Source organism: Anoplopoma fimbria, chromosome 1 (assembly GCF_027596085.1).
Source record: "Anoplopoma fimbria isolate UVic2021 breed Golden Eagle Sablefish chromosome 1, Afim_UVic_2022, whole genome shotgun sequence".
NCBI lineage: Eukaryota > Metazoa > Chordata > Actinopteri > Perciformes > Anoplopomatidae > Anoplopoma > Anoplopoma fimbria.
The window spans coordinates 11134599-11152548 of NC_072449.1; the positions used below are offsets into that span (position 1 = coordinate 11134599).

Here is a 17950-nt window from a genome sequence, read left to right on the forward strand (position 1 = left end):
CCTCTAGCAAGATGCCGAGCCCCCCAGCTGCTCCAGGGGAGCTGCAGTGCAGACCTGGTCTTACTGGGCATCTCCCAGCTGTATGAGCTAATGCTGAATGGGAGTTTGCCTGCAAAGTGAACTGAGCCTCAAAAGCTCAACTTCCATTAAAGTGAGCCCTGACATGGAGGGATTGGCTCTGTGATTCCGGCTCAGTTGTATCCTGCATAAAGCTCTAGTTTTCTGTCTAATAGCTTTGAGAATGGGTGAAATGAAAATGCAGCTCATCACTGGGATGATACATTTGAACAAAACATAATTCAAATTGGTTTATTTTGATTCTGGTGCTTCAGTCAAAACAAAAATTCACTTGTAAAGAGATGTACTCCCAGAAGACAAAAGCACTGAAGACTTTTTGAGTCTTTTATTCTGGATGCATTCAAATATTTTTGTCCCTGGAACATTTAGAGTTCATGTGCAGCTTTCTGAATATCCTTCCACTAATAATTAAAACCATTTATTATGCAACTGACTACTTGTTTCTTTATATATCTCTTCCACAGCTCCTGGGGTTTTGGATCTTTCTCAAGCACATTTAGCTGGTTCCCACCACCCAATGACTGTAATACATCTATATTAGGGATGTTTTCTGAAAATAGGCCATTCCTGATAACATGCGTGCTGTTATAATGGAACAGGGCTGTTATCATGTGTAAATCCCATTTCTCAGATTTGAGTGATTTTCATCCTTTTAAAAGGATGGTTTGGTTGTTTTGATGTGGGTTTGTATGAGGTACTTCTCCGTAGTCAGTGTATTAGCTGCAGTAGATGGAGTTTGGAGAAACAGACATGAGTACCAGTGGGCTATATTTAGAATATTTTCACCACTCCACCTTGCCGTTAGAAAGCCCTTTCTGATGGGGAGCTGAAAACTTTATCTATGCTCTCTCTTGAAAGCCAGAAGACTCCTTTGACAAAATCAGTCATTTTACCTCGCTATAACAGCTTTAGTTCCCTGTTGTAAAGGGCTATCTTTAAGTAGCTAGAATACGTTTTGTTGCTGCCCCCGTCCACAGCAGCACATTGTTTCCTCACATGCTAGTACTCCTGTCTGTTTATCCAAACCGGGGACGTGCTGACCGCCATCAATTGTAGGTGACACACTGACTACGGAGACGCCACTCACACAACCAAATGTAAAAAAACATCCAAAATATCCCTTTAACTTCAATTTAAAACTGCAAAAACTAATATTTTGCCACCGGTGGCAAGGAAATAAGATTACACTCTGAAAGACACACAACCACCACCATATCACCACCTGTGTTAATCAGAGAACAGTTTCCTATTTACACATCCTGATGAATGAAAGTGAAACATACATATGTCTCCTTAGCCGCTAAATGTTCCACTCTGTTCACCAGCTCTCAGTTCCTCTGTCTGTCTGTTGCTGAGAAGCTAGTGTGCAGACTGTTTATGAGAGCTTGTTTGATGAATGCTGTGTGGTGAAAGTGGCTGAGACTGCATCACACAGTATATGTGTGCTGTAAGACTATGAGTTAAAGCAGGCTATAAACAACCATCAAGCTATCAGTATCAGCTAAGGCTGTATGTTATACGACACCTCAGTGAAGTGCGGAATTTTTACTGCTACCAGCTGGTGACTTGGTCTCTCTTGGTACAACACAACACAGTCTCAAGGCAGTTCGTGAAATAGTCACGAAATTTAAAGTGACACCAATTGTCCGTAATTTCTTTGTCGCTCAGAATACTTTTTTCGACATGATATGACATTAAAAACAAAAGTTCAGTTTAGGCAACAAAACCACTTGATAAGGTTTAGGAAAACTGTCATGAACGTTAAGTGTAGGCAACAAAACCAAAACCATAAAACCACAACATGGTGTCAAACACTGGTCTTGTGGTTGAAAATCTTGTGTTTGTTGGATTCGTCGACCTCACCTCCCCTCCCACCAACAAACTAGTCACATGGATGCATTTAATTTGTGTGTCCACCACAAATAAGGCTCCTAATTGACTTTCCATTGGCATCATTTGCGTCCTGAGGGTCAAGAAAAAAACTGTAAATTCATCTCTTGTCCAGGAAACCAATTGATTGCATTTTGTGACTATTTCACGACCTGCCATGATACTGGGCTGTACAACGATGGTCAGGATCTGAATGAAGTTTAATTTGAAGGCAAAAAGAAGCAGGAAGACCCTAAATACACACACTTCTCTTTGAAAAGCTAAAGTTAAAGCTTTTTGTTGAACCCACACAGGCTGCTGATGCAGTAATCAGCCAGGTGTGCCAGGTGTTCTGACAAACACCTGGCACTATCCCGGGCTACCAAATGCCTGGATGACATCCAGCACTGGATGAGCAGCAACTCACTACAGCTAAATGGCAGCAAGTCAGAAGCCATTCTCATTGGCACCCCCCATCAGACAAAAAAGGCCGGTCTCACCCACATCACCATCAATGGCCACCCCATTCCTCTTTCCTCACTGGTCACAAACCTGGGCGTCAAGCTGGACTCATCATTGTCCTTTGATGCGCACATCAAATCTGTCTGCCAAACATCATTCTACCACCTGAGAAACATCTCAAGGCTACGACCCTCACTACCCAAACGTGATGCAGAAAAGTTGGTGCACGCATTTATCAGCTCTCGGATTGACTACTGTAACTCTCTGCTCGCAGGTCTACCAGCCAAAACCATCCAGAGGTTACAATATGTCCAAAACAGTGCCGCCCGGGTTCTGACCAGGACACGGAAATCAGAACACATCACCCCAGTCCTCCACTCCCTCCACTGGCTTCCCATAAAACAACGCATCACTTTCAAAGTACTTCTCCTAGTATTCAAGGCCATAAGCTGTACCGGTCCAACCTACCTCCTGGACCTCCTCACCCCTCAATCCACATCCAAGACACTTAGGTCAGGAAATCAGGACATCCTTGCGGTTCCCCGGACAAAGCTGGCTACCATGGGAGATCATGCCTTCTCTTCACTGGGGCCACGCCTGTGGAATAAGCTCCCGGAGAAGATCAGGGCCTTAGACTCCCTCACCGCTTTTAAATCAAATCTTAAAACTCACCTGTTCCTCTCTGCCTTCCCCTAAGGTCTTGGTAATTTAGATTGCTTGTGTTTGGGTGGTTGTTCGGTTTTAATAGATATTCTTAGATTTCATTATGATTAAATTAATTAATTAATTTAAATTCTTATTTTATTTTTTGTTTGTTTTTTAGCGTTTTATTATTATATTTGATTATTGTGATTGTTCTACCCTGTGCAGCACCTTGAGATTTCTTTGTATTTTAAAGTGTGCTATATAAACAAAATCCATTATTATTATTATTAAAGTTTCAGCACATGATCCTGACCTGGCCAATTTGTGCAGGTTGGAGAAGATTCCCTCTGGGACGTTCTCTATGAGGTTATGGTCGAGGCTGAGGGTGTTGACGCTGACCAGCTGGGCGATGGTGTCCCAGGGGATGTTCACCAAGTTGTTGTAGCTCAAATCCAAGTCCTCCAGAGTCTCCAGGAAGTCCTGCATTGGGGGAGAAAGTGGGGATCATAATCAACCATTCAAACTGTTATTGCAACATTATCAACAACTTGAATTGCAGACAGCATCATTGCCATTTTGGAGGAAACATGGACATTCTGGGTTTTTAACAGCTTCCTAAATACATCTTATATAAAACAGAGCAGAGAAGGAAGAAGGAAGGGAGGGAATAATGGGAAAAAGAAAGGACAGAATGGAAAGTAATAGATGGGGATAAGGTAAGAAAAAAGGTGAGGACAAGACAAGAGAGAAATAAGAACGAAGAGGATGCAGTGTTAAAAGAGAAAGGAAGGGATATGAGAAGATATGGTAAGATAAAGGGTCGTTAAGGAATAAAGAGAGGAAGGAATAAAGATAAATACAGTGTTAAGAAGGAAGTGAATATCAGAGAAACAGAAATGTAGATCAATTACCCTGGTCAATGTTGTGCAATCAAAACATGTTGTTTTCTCTAATTGCCTCCATACAATTCTCAAAATCAGTGAATTGTTGAAATACCACGACTCAGCACTCATAACAATGAGCAGAAATACAAAGAGGGAAACAGACAGAGAGAGAGAGAGAGAGAAAATGGGGGTTGGAGGAGAGCGATAACAGCCTGTTGATCAGCCAAAGTGTTGTTGTCGTGGCTGTAATTGCTCTCATAATTCACACAATCGGGACACTGTCTGAATATCACAATGCCTCGGCTCTCATTACAATAATCGCCACATTATTGCTTTCTGAACAAAGAGAATCTCATTTCTTAATGACAAAATAAACTTTAAAGAGCTGTGAGGAGGAGTACAATGAGCTCTGTGAGCAGAAAATCTCTCCTAAATGGCCCAAAAAATTCACGACTGTTCATTTCAGAAAGAAATGACTGAAAGTAACTTGTGTAAATGCTCAGTGAACGGTGCATCTGGCTTTGTAACTGTGGACTGGAGTTCTCCTGCCAAGAGTCCTTGTGTCCAAACAACAGATTTGTTTTGTATTTAGGTGCCATTATATATATATGTGAGTCATATCATGTGAATGTTTTCTGATCTGCCACCTCTTTGCTAAGGGCTAAGGTATGGTTAAGTTTAAGCAAAAAAAATACTTTAAGTCAAAATTTAGAGATGCAATTTCATTCAAAGTCATTAGAAAGACATATTTGTTAATCCAGCGACTGCAAGTTAAAGTGAAGACGGGTCCAACATTCCAACGGAACTTTTAGCTCTTCCTTTGACTTCATTGATGAACAGTGAGAAGAGGGGGAAATGGATGGATCGGTTGCCAATTGAAACTGGCCGGTCTTCATGACCGCTGACCAGCCGATCAGTCTCATATTTCTGTAAATGTGACCAGTGAGACACTCACAATGTCTCACTGGTGCTAGTCCAAAATAAGCTGTGGAGGAACTTAAATACATCTGCAGTAACTAAATTATTTAGAAACATATAATATTGTATTTCATTATAATTATGACCCGTTTTACTTCCTAACACTTGCACTTTTAGGTGATGTACATTTACGGTGAGGAGATGCAATGTCAACATTTACTTTTAGTTATGCATAAGACACTAACAGCGGTCTCCCGGACAAAAGCTTCATGTATTTTAAGAGCGGTAGTGTTCATGAACTAGGTTCAGGTGAAGTGTTCTATACCTGGAAGGCTCCCTCTGATATGCTGTGCAGCTGGTTGTTGGCCAGGATGAGATGCCGCAGGTTCACCAGGCCCTGGAAGTGGGAGTCGTCCAGGGTGGTGAGGCGGTTGGCGTCAATGTGGAGGGCGTGGAGGTCCTGGAGGTCAGCGAAGGCGTACGGCCGGATCTGACTGATGGTGTTTCTGCTCAGGGTCAAATGGATCTGGACATGCAAAGAAAAGTGTGAAATTTTAAATCTAGAATACTGGATCACCTTTTTCAGTCTGGATTTCTGACTGTGAAGAAGTTGCCACAGAAATTTCCCACTTTTTTATATAACTCTATAAGATGATTTAATTCAATACCAGCAATAATATAGTTAGGTTTTACTCCTGTGAAACACTATGTCCTTTCTTTAGAGGGACACTCCTTCTGTCAGGGAGATCAAAGGTCAGGGTTAGCAGATGAGCCACCACCCTGTGATAATAGGGTTTCGATGTTTCACTTAAGAACGGTTCAGCAGGATGGACACTGGTGGGGATTAAACTGACAGTCAGGTTACAAGATTCCCTTTAAACACACAGCCACCCTGTCACCCTTCATTAATAATAATGTTAGTAATTAATGCTAGAGTAGAGTTGAGACATGGAATTACTGATAAAATAGTTATAAAATAAGTCTGGGCTTCATTAATAGATACGAGCTGATCAGAAAACAAACTGCTGAGGTCTGGAGTTCGCAGGCTGCTTATTACTTCCACTGTACATGGAACACATAAATGCGGAAATACATTCCATTAACACCCGAGAAAAAGGTCAATCAACACCCACACATTTCTAAACCTGTTTTGGAGAACAGCCGTGTCTTGCTCACCGCCAAGTGATTAAAACCTAATTTCCCACGTTGCCGTGTGTGTGAGAAAACATCATCCATGCTGTTAGATGACACTGGAGAGGAAACTTAATTTTCAAACACTGAAGGAAGTCTCCAGCTGCGTCACTATTTTGCGGTTGAATATCGACGTTGTTACTTTTCTTTTTTTGTGCTGCTGCGTTCCACCTCCGCTACGTGATTACACTGGGATTAATTGGTGAAATCCGTAACACATCATGGATTTCACCTCAGTCAATATGTGTTGGAAGGAGCAGATGTTCCTAATGTTTGCTGCGTTCAGTGTGGAATAAACATGAAAAGTGTCCTCAGTGTGTTTACATGTTCCTGACATCACTGAGAGAAGTTATCTTTCAATCAGAATGCTTGAAACATCTAATCAGGCCATCACTCATCATCTGTGGTGCTCAGTTCATTCTAGAAGATATTCGGTACTGATGCAATTTACTCTTTTGGTGTACCCACTTCTTCAGCCTTCCTTGTGCACTTTTGGTTTAAATAGTGATGTCCCACATTTCCCAGAATGCGTTATGATAGTCCTTACATAAAAGACGTATACCTTCTGCTTACATACGTATTACTTACGTATTTATTACCCAATAACAAGGGCTTCATTAGCGGTAATTCTTCAATAAAACAAGTCTGCTATTACTGCAGGGAAGTGTCAGCAGCAAAAATAATAAGGGGCTTTTATCGTGAAGAATCAACTGTTTTACACCTGCTCCTTTGACCACAAAATGTATCTGGGCGCTATCCAATAAGGCAAGGTGCATTGAAGTGTGGACACAGCTGAGTTGTGATCCGGTGCATCCATTCACTAAAGTTGCAATGTAAAGACAAGTATTACCATCCAGTTTGAGACAAAACTCCAATTAGAGCCAACTTGATTGCCGTAACAGCAGATGTTTGTGTGGTTTGGGATGCAACACATTTTTTTGTCCAAAAGTTAAAGGAATATTTGGGATTTTTTGACAGGGTGAATGAGAAACACAGGCCACCTGACCCGAGACTAATGAGATCAAAATGCTGCAAAACAAGCAAACAACCAGAGCAGGGCAAGACCTTTACTTTTAAAAGTGGTTGTCATGGCTGCAACCAATACGTCAATGCTTGCAGTAACTGAAAATGTGCCATTTTACAATGTTATATGTTAGGTTATTAACATACTCTGCAGTTGTAAGTCACCTTTATGGTGATTCCCACCACAGATCCGTTGGCCCCTCGGCAGTGAAGTCTTGGATTGTGGGTCCCTAAAGTAACTCCAGCAACATCTTGTCCATCATCTCTACTTTCAGAGATGACCTCTAGTCTGTCTTTACTCTGCTTAGATAGCTACAACACCACTTCATGGAGCACCAGAATGCATCTATCCCTACTTTTATATGTTGAAGAGTGTTTGTCACTGGCGAACAAAGGCCAAGAATAAATTGAGCCGCGAGGAGAAGAATGCATATACTGGTTTTGCACCAGCCTGCATTAAGTTATATTACAAAGCTTTTAAAGTTTCTACACCATCTGCATTGGGGGGTCACACACTACAGCAAGGCCAAGATAAAGGGAAATGAAAGATGCCTTCTTCTGCATGGTCAAAGCTTTTTTCATGTTGTCTTTCACATCTCTCTAAAGGTTTGGTTCAGATTCAAGATTCATCCACGACTGACTGACTACTTCTGTTTTTTTATGGCTGGCTCAGTGTACATTACGTGTAACTGTTGATGATGACTGTGAGTCATATATTTTAAAGCTTGAGTTCTGTAAGCAGCTCAGTTAAATTCCCATAATCATAGTTAAAATCATCAGTCAGATAAATCATGTCAGATTTTTAAAAAATAAGGGCTTGTTGTTGACTATAGTAGCTCCCTGGCCACCACAGAAACAAAACAGCGTTGGGAAACGAAAAGCAGTTGGAATACATCTGTATGAAACTGCTTGGCAGAATCTAGTGATTGTGCAACTCAAAGTGAAATGTAGAGGCATTTTAGAGAAGTGAGCTCTGACCAGGCTGGACATGTTGGCGAAGTCGCGGTGCCTCAGCGTGGTGATGAAGTTATCCATCAGCCTGAGCTCGGCCGTCTGGCGGTCGATGTTGGGCGGGACGAAGAGGAGGCCCGTCTTGGCACATAACACGGTGTAGGACGGCAGCAGGTTCTGGCAGGTGCACCGCTTCGGACACAGCATGGAGGAGCCGCCGGAGGGGAGGGTGGACAGGAGGACGGAGAGGAGGAGGAGGAGGAGCGGGTGGAGCAGCGAGGAGATGGCGTCCATGGCTGCTCTCCTGCTGCAATACAGAGAGAGAAGGGACAGCGGGAGTCAGTTCATGTAGCTCTCAAACTGGGTGTTCAAAATCCAGAAGGGGACCGAAAATGACTTTAAAGTCAAACAATACAATGCTTTGCCCAAATCAAAGATCCATCCTTTCCCCCCAGTAACACTGCTGATGACTCTATAAATGAAGATAATTCTGCAGAGTGACACAGCATGTGAGAATGGCTGCAGAAGATGTGAAGTTACTGCCTATATCTGGACATTTTCTGTGCTTTTTACAAACAACATAGGAATTCTTCCTTTAATACTTTCCCCGGAAAAGTATTTTAGTAAATGCACCATGACAGAGGACTGCTAGGACCAGGGCAAGCAGGAGGAAAGTTTGAAAGCAAGAGTTTGTTGGTGCAGCAGTTGGTGTTTCTTTTTCTGCTGAGTAAGATGTCCTGGGAAAGTGAAAGTCAACACTGGGCTACTTACATGATCAATTAAGCTTACTGCACTCGTGATTACAACATTAGGAGTAACAGTAAAGAACACAAATTATCCTCTGCATGATTATCTGCCTCGCTTCATAAGTTTCATAGTTGTTTATGTGCATAAAAATGAGACTAAACTTTTCCAGCTGAGGCAACAAAGGAATACATTTACATCGATATTGATTTCCCTCCATTCAGTTTGTACGTTCGGCTCAACGGCACCCTGAATAAATTCACAAGGAGAAAACTAAAACACACACAAGCAGGAGTCATATGCCAAAGAAATGCACGCCAACACACAAACACACACACACACATTCATGCACGTGTGCGCACCCCAACATGTACACGCTCTTTAAAAAGGTCCCTTGAGTTAGATGCTGAGTGACTGGAGGAAGGTCGATTGCAAATAACAGTGGAGCAAAAGAGACGCTCTCTTTTATTTACGGTGCTGAAATATTCAAACTGCGCCTCAACTTGCAGAGCGGAATACAAAACAGGAAGTGTGCACATTTCCTCACAACGGGGTAGAGTGCAGGATGCGGGCTAAATGTGAGGAAGTAATGGGAGAGATGTAATGGAATGAGATAAATTCAGTGGAAATGATCGGGAGAATTCAAAACCCAACACTCAAATGTCAATGGGTAATTGAGGAGTGTGCGCATGATGGGGATGGGAGGACCTGTGGGCAATAATGAGGGACAACTGGAGTTCACCAATCTTCTCACATGAATGAGAATGTTTCAAGTTCAGCCAGGCTCAAGGTGAATGAAAAGTTTTAGTGGTGATCACCGTGAGGTTACACAACTACCACTCATCAAAACTCACAGTACATGTTTAATCAAAAGTAAGTGAACTTTTTAAAATGTTTTTTGTCCATTGATTCAGTTGTTGTTAGAGTCACGACCCCTCGACTTGGATCGGTCAATTCAATGATCAACAATCCATACATTGATGCAAAGTGAAAACATTCATATCATCTTTAACTTTATAGTTCTGCTGTATCCTTTCAACGTTCACGGGGGCAACGATGGAGAAACCTGGAGGGGGGTGGGCCATAATTCAATGATCAACTTTGTGGTTGTATCATCAGATCTGCAGCCGTATGTCTTGGACACTCTGGTGAAGAACTGTCAAATGATTAAAGCATGGTGGTGAGTCGGATCAGATGTTTGGGGAGGCTGCCGGTCTGATTCGATAAACCCAAACATGTAGTGAGGGTGAAATGGGAATGTCTTGCTGAGGCATTCAACTCCCAACTACAGAAGATTTTTTCTAGAATTTCTGGGGATGCTGAGGATGTGGAATCTGAGTGGGCCATGTTCAAGGTCTCCACTGTCCACTCTCCATTGTGATTGGATGGTTATCTCCGCCTGTCGGGCCGGCGATCTGAGTACCTAGGATGGTGCCGGCGCCAGGATGGTGCCGGTGCCAGGATGGTGCCGGCGGAACCGCCTCCAGATCAACTCTGGTAAAACCAAAGAGCTGGTGGTGGACTTCCGCCGGGGTAAACACTGTCCTCCGGAACCAGTGAACATCCAGGGACAGGACATTGAGATTGTGCAATCTTATAAGTACCTGGGTGTTCACTTGAACAATAAACTGGACTGGACTAATCACACAAATGCACTTTATAAAAAGGGTCAGAGCAGACTCTATCTGCTGAGGAGACTGAGGTCCTTTGGAGTGCAGGGAGCACTCCTGAGGACCTTTTTTAACTCTGTGGTGGCATCAGCCATTTTTTATGCAGTGGTCTGCTGGAGCAGCAGCATCTCAGCAGCCGACAAGAAGAGACTGAACAAGCTTGTCAGGGAGGCCAGCAGTGTGCTGGGGTGTCCACTGGATACGGTGGAGGTGGTGGGAGACAGGAGGATGATGGCTAAGCTATCATCCCTGATGAACAACACCTCCCACCCCATGCAGGACACCCTGCAGCTCTGTGCAGCTCCTTCAGCCACCGGCTGCTTCACCCCCGGTGTGTGAAGGAGAGGTACCGCAGGTCCTTCCTTCCTGCTGATGTCAGGTTGCACAACCAGCTCTGCTCCCAGCAGACCACATGACACATGACAATAAAAACACTGTGCAATAATAGTTAAAATAGTTTTTTTCTGTCTGGAAATATTATATTTCAGTTGTTGTGTTTTTCTACTGTTTTTGTTGCTTATTTATAATACTTTTTTTTTTTTTTTTTTTTTTTTTTTTATCTTGTCTTTCTTTGCTATGTCTCTTGTGTGCACTATCCTCTATGCTGCTGTAAGCCTGCAAATTTCCCCGCTGCGGGACTAATAAAGGATTATCTTATCTTATCTTATCTTATCTTATCTTATCTACCTTCTGGTGGACACCAGTGGTGAAAGAGGCAAAAGCCCTATTGCGGGAGGAACTCCAGGGGGTGGATCAGGTTCTACTGAGATACTGAAGGCTTTTGAGATTGTTGGGCTGTCTCGTCCTTTTAGTGTCGCGTGGAGGTCGGGGTCAGTGCCTATAAAACGGCAAGCCGGGTTTATGGGTCCCATTTAAAAAATTGGGACTGGAGAGTGTGCTCCATTTATCATCACACAGCTCAGCCTTGTGATCGGCGGCTCACTGAACAGCTTACATGTAAAGTGGCAAAAAAGTCGTAGCATGACGTGTTTGACAAATAGTTTGTCCTGCGTTGTGACTGACGCTCAGCCCTAATGGCAATCCATCCAGACATCTCACTCTAATGCATTTCAAACATTTCAAACTAAAGATGGCACACAATGAAAATGTGTATAATCAGAAATGGTTCACTGAATAAATGAAAGGGCCCTTTCTTGTGGCGCTAGAGGAAAAGTCAGAGAATATCACCAAAGTTTGTAAGATTCATCTCGAAGTGAACATGAATGTCTGTAGAAAACATCAAGGCTATCCATCTTATAGTTGTTGAATAATTTCCGTCAGGCCCAAAGTGGTGGACCAAGCCACATCACAAGCCACAATAATTAAAAAAGCTAAAAATCCACAATAACTAAAATATTATATATACAGACAATATCATTTTTGTATAATTATTGTATTGCACAGTGGATCGCACATATTTTTATATTGCGCAGATTGATAAAGTCCGTTTTTTGGGGTATTTGTGGTCTACTGGGATGGTAACCATAGTTGGTTGTGCAGCCTGACAGCAGCAGGAAGAAAGGACCTGCGGTACCTCTCCTTCAAACACCGGGGGTGAAGCAGCCGGTGGCTGAAGGAGCTGTACAGAGCCGCCAGAGTGCCCTGCATGGTGTGGGAGGTGTTGTCCATCAGGGATGATAGTTTAGCCATCATCCTCCTGTCACCCACCACCTCCACCGTGGACACCCCAGCGCACAGCTGGCCTTCCTGAAGTTTGTTTAGTCTCTTCCTGTCAGCTGTCGAGATGGAAGAACAAGTTGGTGCTGTGCAGGCTGTAGTAAGTCCACATACAGGAATGACAACTCTTAGGCTGACATTTTGCAGCTTCAATGCTGAGTAGTAATAAAACAACATTAAATTCATGTGGCGCCGACAGTGGAGGAAGGTGTGCTACTCGAGCAGGTTGAGAGGGTCAACCCAACACAAGGATGTTTACTGGTTATAGACAGAGACAACACGTCTTGTCGACACAACAGTCTGTCACACACAAACATACATAGGAGCCCACAAAATACACAACAGAACCAAGAGACTCACAGCTAAAAGCACAGTCACACACAGTTGAGGTGCCAGCTAATTATTTCAGGTGACATGTCAATTTATAGACTGAGATAAACAACAAACAGCAAAGAGCCAAGTGGGAGAAAGGAGGTGGAATTAGAGGAAGGAAAACAAGAATACTGAAGGAGGATGATACCTAGGATGAGGAGAGGATGGAAAGGTGAAGGAAATGAAGAAGAGGAGCCAATAAACAAGGGAAAGAGCTTTCACAGAGGACAGGGGGAGGAAAAGGAGGAGGAGTTTGATGAGAGGCGGCGTGTTCGGCTGAGAAGGGAGACAAGAGAGGGAAAGAAGACGCTTCATGTTAAAGAAGTTGCATCTTTCATCCAGTTGGTGGGGATGTTGTGCTACATCTTTAGCAACGTGCACACACATACATATGCAAACAAGCATTTGTGCACGCACTCACACACACTTGCGCAATGTGGAGAGAAAAGCGAGGCCACTGTGCTAAAGCGAGCTGTGCGCTACTGGAACAGAAACAGAGACCGGCCCCCAGAGGGAAATAGAATATGACAGGGGTACGACCGCTTCATATTTATCACACTGTAAATATTCTGAACTAATTTCTTCTCTGTCACAATGAGCTCTGCTGCCTCTGCATTCATCCACAGCACTCTCTATCACACCTTCTACATCACATGCTGCTGTGGCCTGCACTGTGACCTGTCACAGAACAACTTTGCTCTCCTCCTGTTTAGGTTCTACTTTCCTTTTTGTTCACTTCCGACTATATCCAATTTTTTATCATCGATATTAATAAAAAGCAACTAATTTGAAGCTGAAGGTAATCTTGGGAGAGGCTTGTTGCCATCTTTATTACATTTTATCCTCATAATCAGTAAAAGTATTTCATGAAAGAAACATAATCCAGAACATATCTGATCTCAGACTACTGAAGCGTGATTAATGTTCATGTTTAGGTACTTGGTTAAAGTTATGGAAAGATCAAGGTCTTGAATATTGAAAAAAGCCAAAGTTGGACACTATTGGATGGGGAGTGGTACGCTTTGTTGTTATGTTGTTGCTTCCATGTGAAGGGCCTTCATATTATGAGCAGTCAACTAAAAGCGTGTTCTTTCCTGACCCTGTGGGACTAGGGAATGCGTGACTGGTGTGTAAATCAAGCGAAAAAGTTGCCACTGAACCACAGAATGTATAATACATGGAGGTCCCTATGACGTCACCCATAGGTTTTCTGAAGAGCTGTTTGTGCGTTGGTGGAGCGAAAGGTGGGGTCATGTCATTCATCAGAGGAGTTAGCTAGCAGCTAGCGACCTGAGACAGTAGCCTTCTGACCCTCAGATCTTTGACTTGATACATATACAGATTAGCTACAGAGAAAAATATATATATTTTGGTACCAGGCTGAAAACGTGTTTAAGTTGGACATTTTATCATGCTGGTCCACAGACATTGACACACTTTTGGAGCCTGCCATTAGTGTCCATACGAGGAACTGCAGTGTTTTGGCACTTTCACGTTAGATTCATTTCTCAGCACCAGAGGTTGACGGCTGTGCTGAACATTAAAATAATCCAGTCAGCTAGCAATTAGTTGAACATAAACTGAATTTGTTGGATGCAGGGCTGTGTTCTAATGCAGCCACTATTCAAGATGATCAAATCTTCCTATTTTCTTAAAGAGCGGATGTAATTCATTGTCAAACAAGTCCATGAATTACAATTTCATAGAAGCTCAGACATCACTGAGCATGCTCAGGAACGCACCTCTATGTAAACACTGCTGTTTGATGAGCTGAGAGAATAAACTACAATGGCTGTGTTCATCCTGATGATGGATTATATCACCAAATGCCACACATTGGCTTTTTTTTTTTTTTTTTTTTTTTGAGCAATGGATCTCTATGGCGGACAGGAAAAATATATATCAGGCTTTGATACACCCAGATACTTGTGAGTAGAATATATTTATTGTTGATTAAATTGTAGTTACTAATAAAAGCTAAAATAACATCAGCCTCATCCTTTAAAGAATAATTTAAGCAATTAATGCTAAATGTTGCTACCCAACTGAATCTCTCAGAGGCAAAACTAATGTGGTTGAATTCATCTTATTTATATATATTCAATAAAGTAGTGAATAAGCTCTAACTTCGCAGCATTAAAGTCAATGTGAGTCAGTTCACCAGAGCTCATCTTTCATGGATAAGTTTCTCTCTATTTCTCTTAATAGTTTTCAAAGAAAACTCTGGCCGACAAAGCTTTCAAAACATGACATATGCCAGATTATCACAAAATCATCGTGCATCTAATCCATCAAACATTAGTTACAGAATTTTAATGTATTCATTTTGTAAACTTTAACTGACAAAGGTTCATAAGAAACTGCTATTCTATGAAAAGGAAGATATAAGATAAAGAATAAAACAAGCAAAGTGGTAATATGTCTTTATACAACAATTTATCATGATTAGATATAATGAAATTGTTTTGTTTTAATATTGTGCAATATTAATTGCCTTATAGTTATCACTTTGTTCTTAAATCTTCTCACAGAAATGGTATTAAATGCATGTATGTGCTATAAAATTCAACAACTGTGTCTGCTTTACATCATGTTACATTTTTTCAAGTTTTGTCATGTTCCACTCGGTCATTTGTCCTAAAAAAGCGCTGTCTGATCTCTGTGCGACTTGATTAGAACAAAGACTGTGGTTTCACAAAGTGCTGAAGCTTTGACTGCGATGCTCCACATGTTGGACATTATTTCGCAGACCGATCGTGACCCTCTCGCAGCAGGAGCCTTGAAACCGAGCTAAACACTTCAGCCTGCCTCATCATGTCAATCTGCGTGTCGGTCCGTCTCACGCTGCCGCTCTGCCACAGTTGGCTTGCTGCAGATGCCGCCTGAATGATGCATTTCTTATGGGATTAAAATCAATAATAACTGACTGATCCACCACACAGGGCCGGCTACTGACGATGATGCTGCTCTTGTGGAGAAAGCCTGGGTAGAATTAATTCATATTAATACAGATGGTGTGGAGACATTCATACCAAATACATGCTGCATACAGAGGGCTGCTGATATCTCTGCTGGGAAGTTACAGCAGGGGAACGTTGGGATGCAGAATGTTTGTGAGGATTTATATAAACTGCTAATGAGAATGCAAATCTCCCTGAGGTCCATGAATACACTCATGACCAAGAATCTGGACACAATTTAAATTGCACAGATGCAAAACCAGGGGATTACACCATTTGACGTAATGCGTAATTTTACAGGTGATAATCTGATTTACACCTGTTCCCCTCAAACTGCTGTTAAACTACATGCGCTGTCAATTTGGGTAGCGTTTGCCCAATTTCGCCGCGTTGTCCTTCAATTTTCATGTTTTGTAATCCTTTTAGAAAGATGCCTGAGATCATGAAAGCCTACTGTTTGGCACCATCATCTCAGAACAACACACACCAGGAGCTAAATTTATCTGACACGCTAACAGTTGTCCTGGAGAACCACTCCATGTTTAATCTGAGGATTTTTTTTACCAGAGGTTTGGTTTAGACCAGCATCCCCCATTTTCTTTCTTCAAACAATAGGCTTTCAAATGTGTGCTGAGGAAGATAATCCACAGAGTTCATGCTGTTTAAAATTAAAAGGAACTTACATTACATTACATTACAGTCATTTAGCAGACGCTTTTATCCAAAGCGACTTACAGTCAGTAGTATATTACATATCATTCACCCATTCACACACTGATGACAGGCTACCATGCAAGGTGCCACCATCAGACTCTAACTAACATTCATGCAACATCCAGTCCACACCGATGGCAAGCCTTCAGGAGCAACTTGGGGTTAAGTGTCTTGCCCAAGGACACATGGACTGCCGAAGCGCACCGAACCACCGACCCTCTGATTGGAGAACTACCTTGCTCTCCACTACGCCACAGCCGCCCAACTTCTGCCTACTACCAGCAAATTATGACACTAGAAGGCTATTTGGCCAATAGCCAATCAAATCGCCGCAGGCAATCCCTCCCATGTGACATAATATAAGTTAATTAAGTTTATTACACATTTTAAAACTATTCTAGCCAGTGACAATAAGGGTACTCAGTTTCACTAAAAAAACCACATTGTTCTCCAGCCAGCATGTGGGGTTTTTGCCGCAAAATAAAAGCATAAAAAAAAAAATTCCATAGAATTAATTAATCTATAACGTAAAATATAAGGACATTTATTGGAATGTAACCCACAAGGACATAAAAAAGGCACTATTTCTCACTAATACATAGGCTTTATAATTATTGCCTGTCGCCGTATAGGAGAAAGTGACGCGGCCCCAAGCTGAAAAGCATCAGCCTCCTCTGTTTAGATTCTTAAAGCTGTTGTTCCAAGCATTTTCATATCAATGATTACAAAGTTTATAAGCAAACAGGATTGATTTAATGTAAGAAATTAAATTGGATTTAGTGCCAAAGGACTGGACTGGACTTTCACTGCCTACTTTGACATCTACACATTTATAGAAACCTTATGAATCTGCAATAGAGAAAATTAAATGACACAGGATTACAAGGAATGAGGAGAAATACAGCAAACAGACAACAGCAGCAATTAAAGGTACATAAACACCTGCAATATTAAGACATAGGAGCAAGAATGCTCACATCTGGATCAACATAAGCATTTAAATAAACTTTTCAATGGAGACTATAGTTCTCACGGTGGGTTTAGAACATGCTGGTGTAATAACAACATCGATCGATGCCTGAAGGTTGTATTTTGCCGTATACAGATGGCTATTATTGGCCTCAGTTAGGTGCAGGCACATTGAAAATACTACCACACGCTTAATGATGAGAAAGAAATTAAATAATTGCCGAGCACATACACATATCTAAAGCTGAACCCTTTAATCTGAGGCATGTTGACCGAGTATGTGTGCTGTTTTTCACCCAGCAGAGAACAAGCCACTTCAACTGCTGTCAGCCAACGAGCAGCTCCACTGGAAACACTCTGAGTTTAGTAATAGATTGAAAGAACCAGTGATTTATTTGAGGCTATAAGTCCAGCAGAGCAATCGTCTCCGCTGGTAACTAGAAAGCACTCGAAAGAGCACAAAGGATTCTCCTCGACCTTCCCAACTGTAACAATGCACTTATATTACTGCAGCAGTTATAGATACAGCCAAAATATGATGCGACAAGGACTTAAACTGCTTTCATCGTCGATGAAACTAGAGAAAGTTTACAGCTCACTGAAGGAGAAACCTATTAACTCTGCACAACTGGATTTGAGTTGTGCATCTTTGTGAATGCAGCAGAGAAGCAGGCAGGAAAAAAATTACAATTAACATCAATCACTGTCATTTAAACCAATGGTGTGTGGATCAATGGTGTGTGGATTTGGCATACACTGGTAGGACTGTCATGTCACAAAGATTGTCATTTATATTCAGATGTCATTTCATTTCTGCAGTCGT

At 42.0% G+C, this 17950-nt stretch overlaps 1 protein-coding gene across 1 annotated transcript in view; it reads right to left on the bottom strand.

Annotated features, from left to right (window-relative positions):
• si:cabz01090165.1 (uncharacterized protein LOC100333421 homolog) overlaps positions 1–8315 on the bottom strand; it is a 55947-nt gene extending 47632 nt beyond the window's left edge. Inside the window, exons 1-3 of the mRNA XM_054599624.1 lie at positions 8049–8315; positions 5182–5382; positions 3368–3534 (exon numbers count right to left, since the gene is read on the bottom strand). Coding sequence (XP_054455599.1) covers positions 3368–3534; positions 5182–5382; positions 8049–8315 — 635 coding nt within the window. The remainder of the gene's footprint in view (positions 1–3367; positions 3535–5181; positions 5383–8048) is intronic.
• Between the last annotated feature and the right edge of the window lie 9635 nt (positions 8316–17950).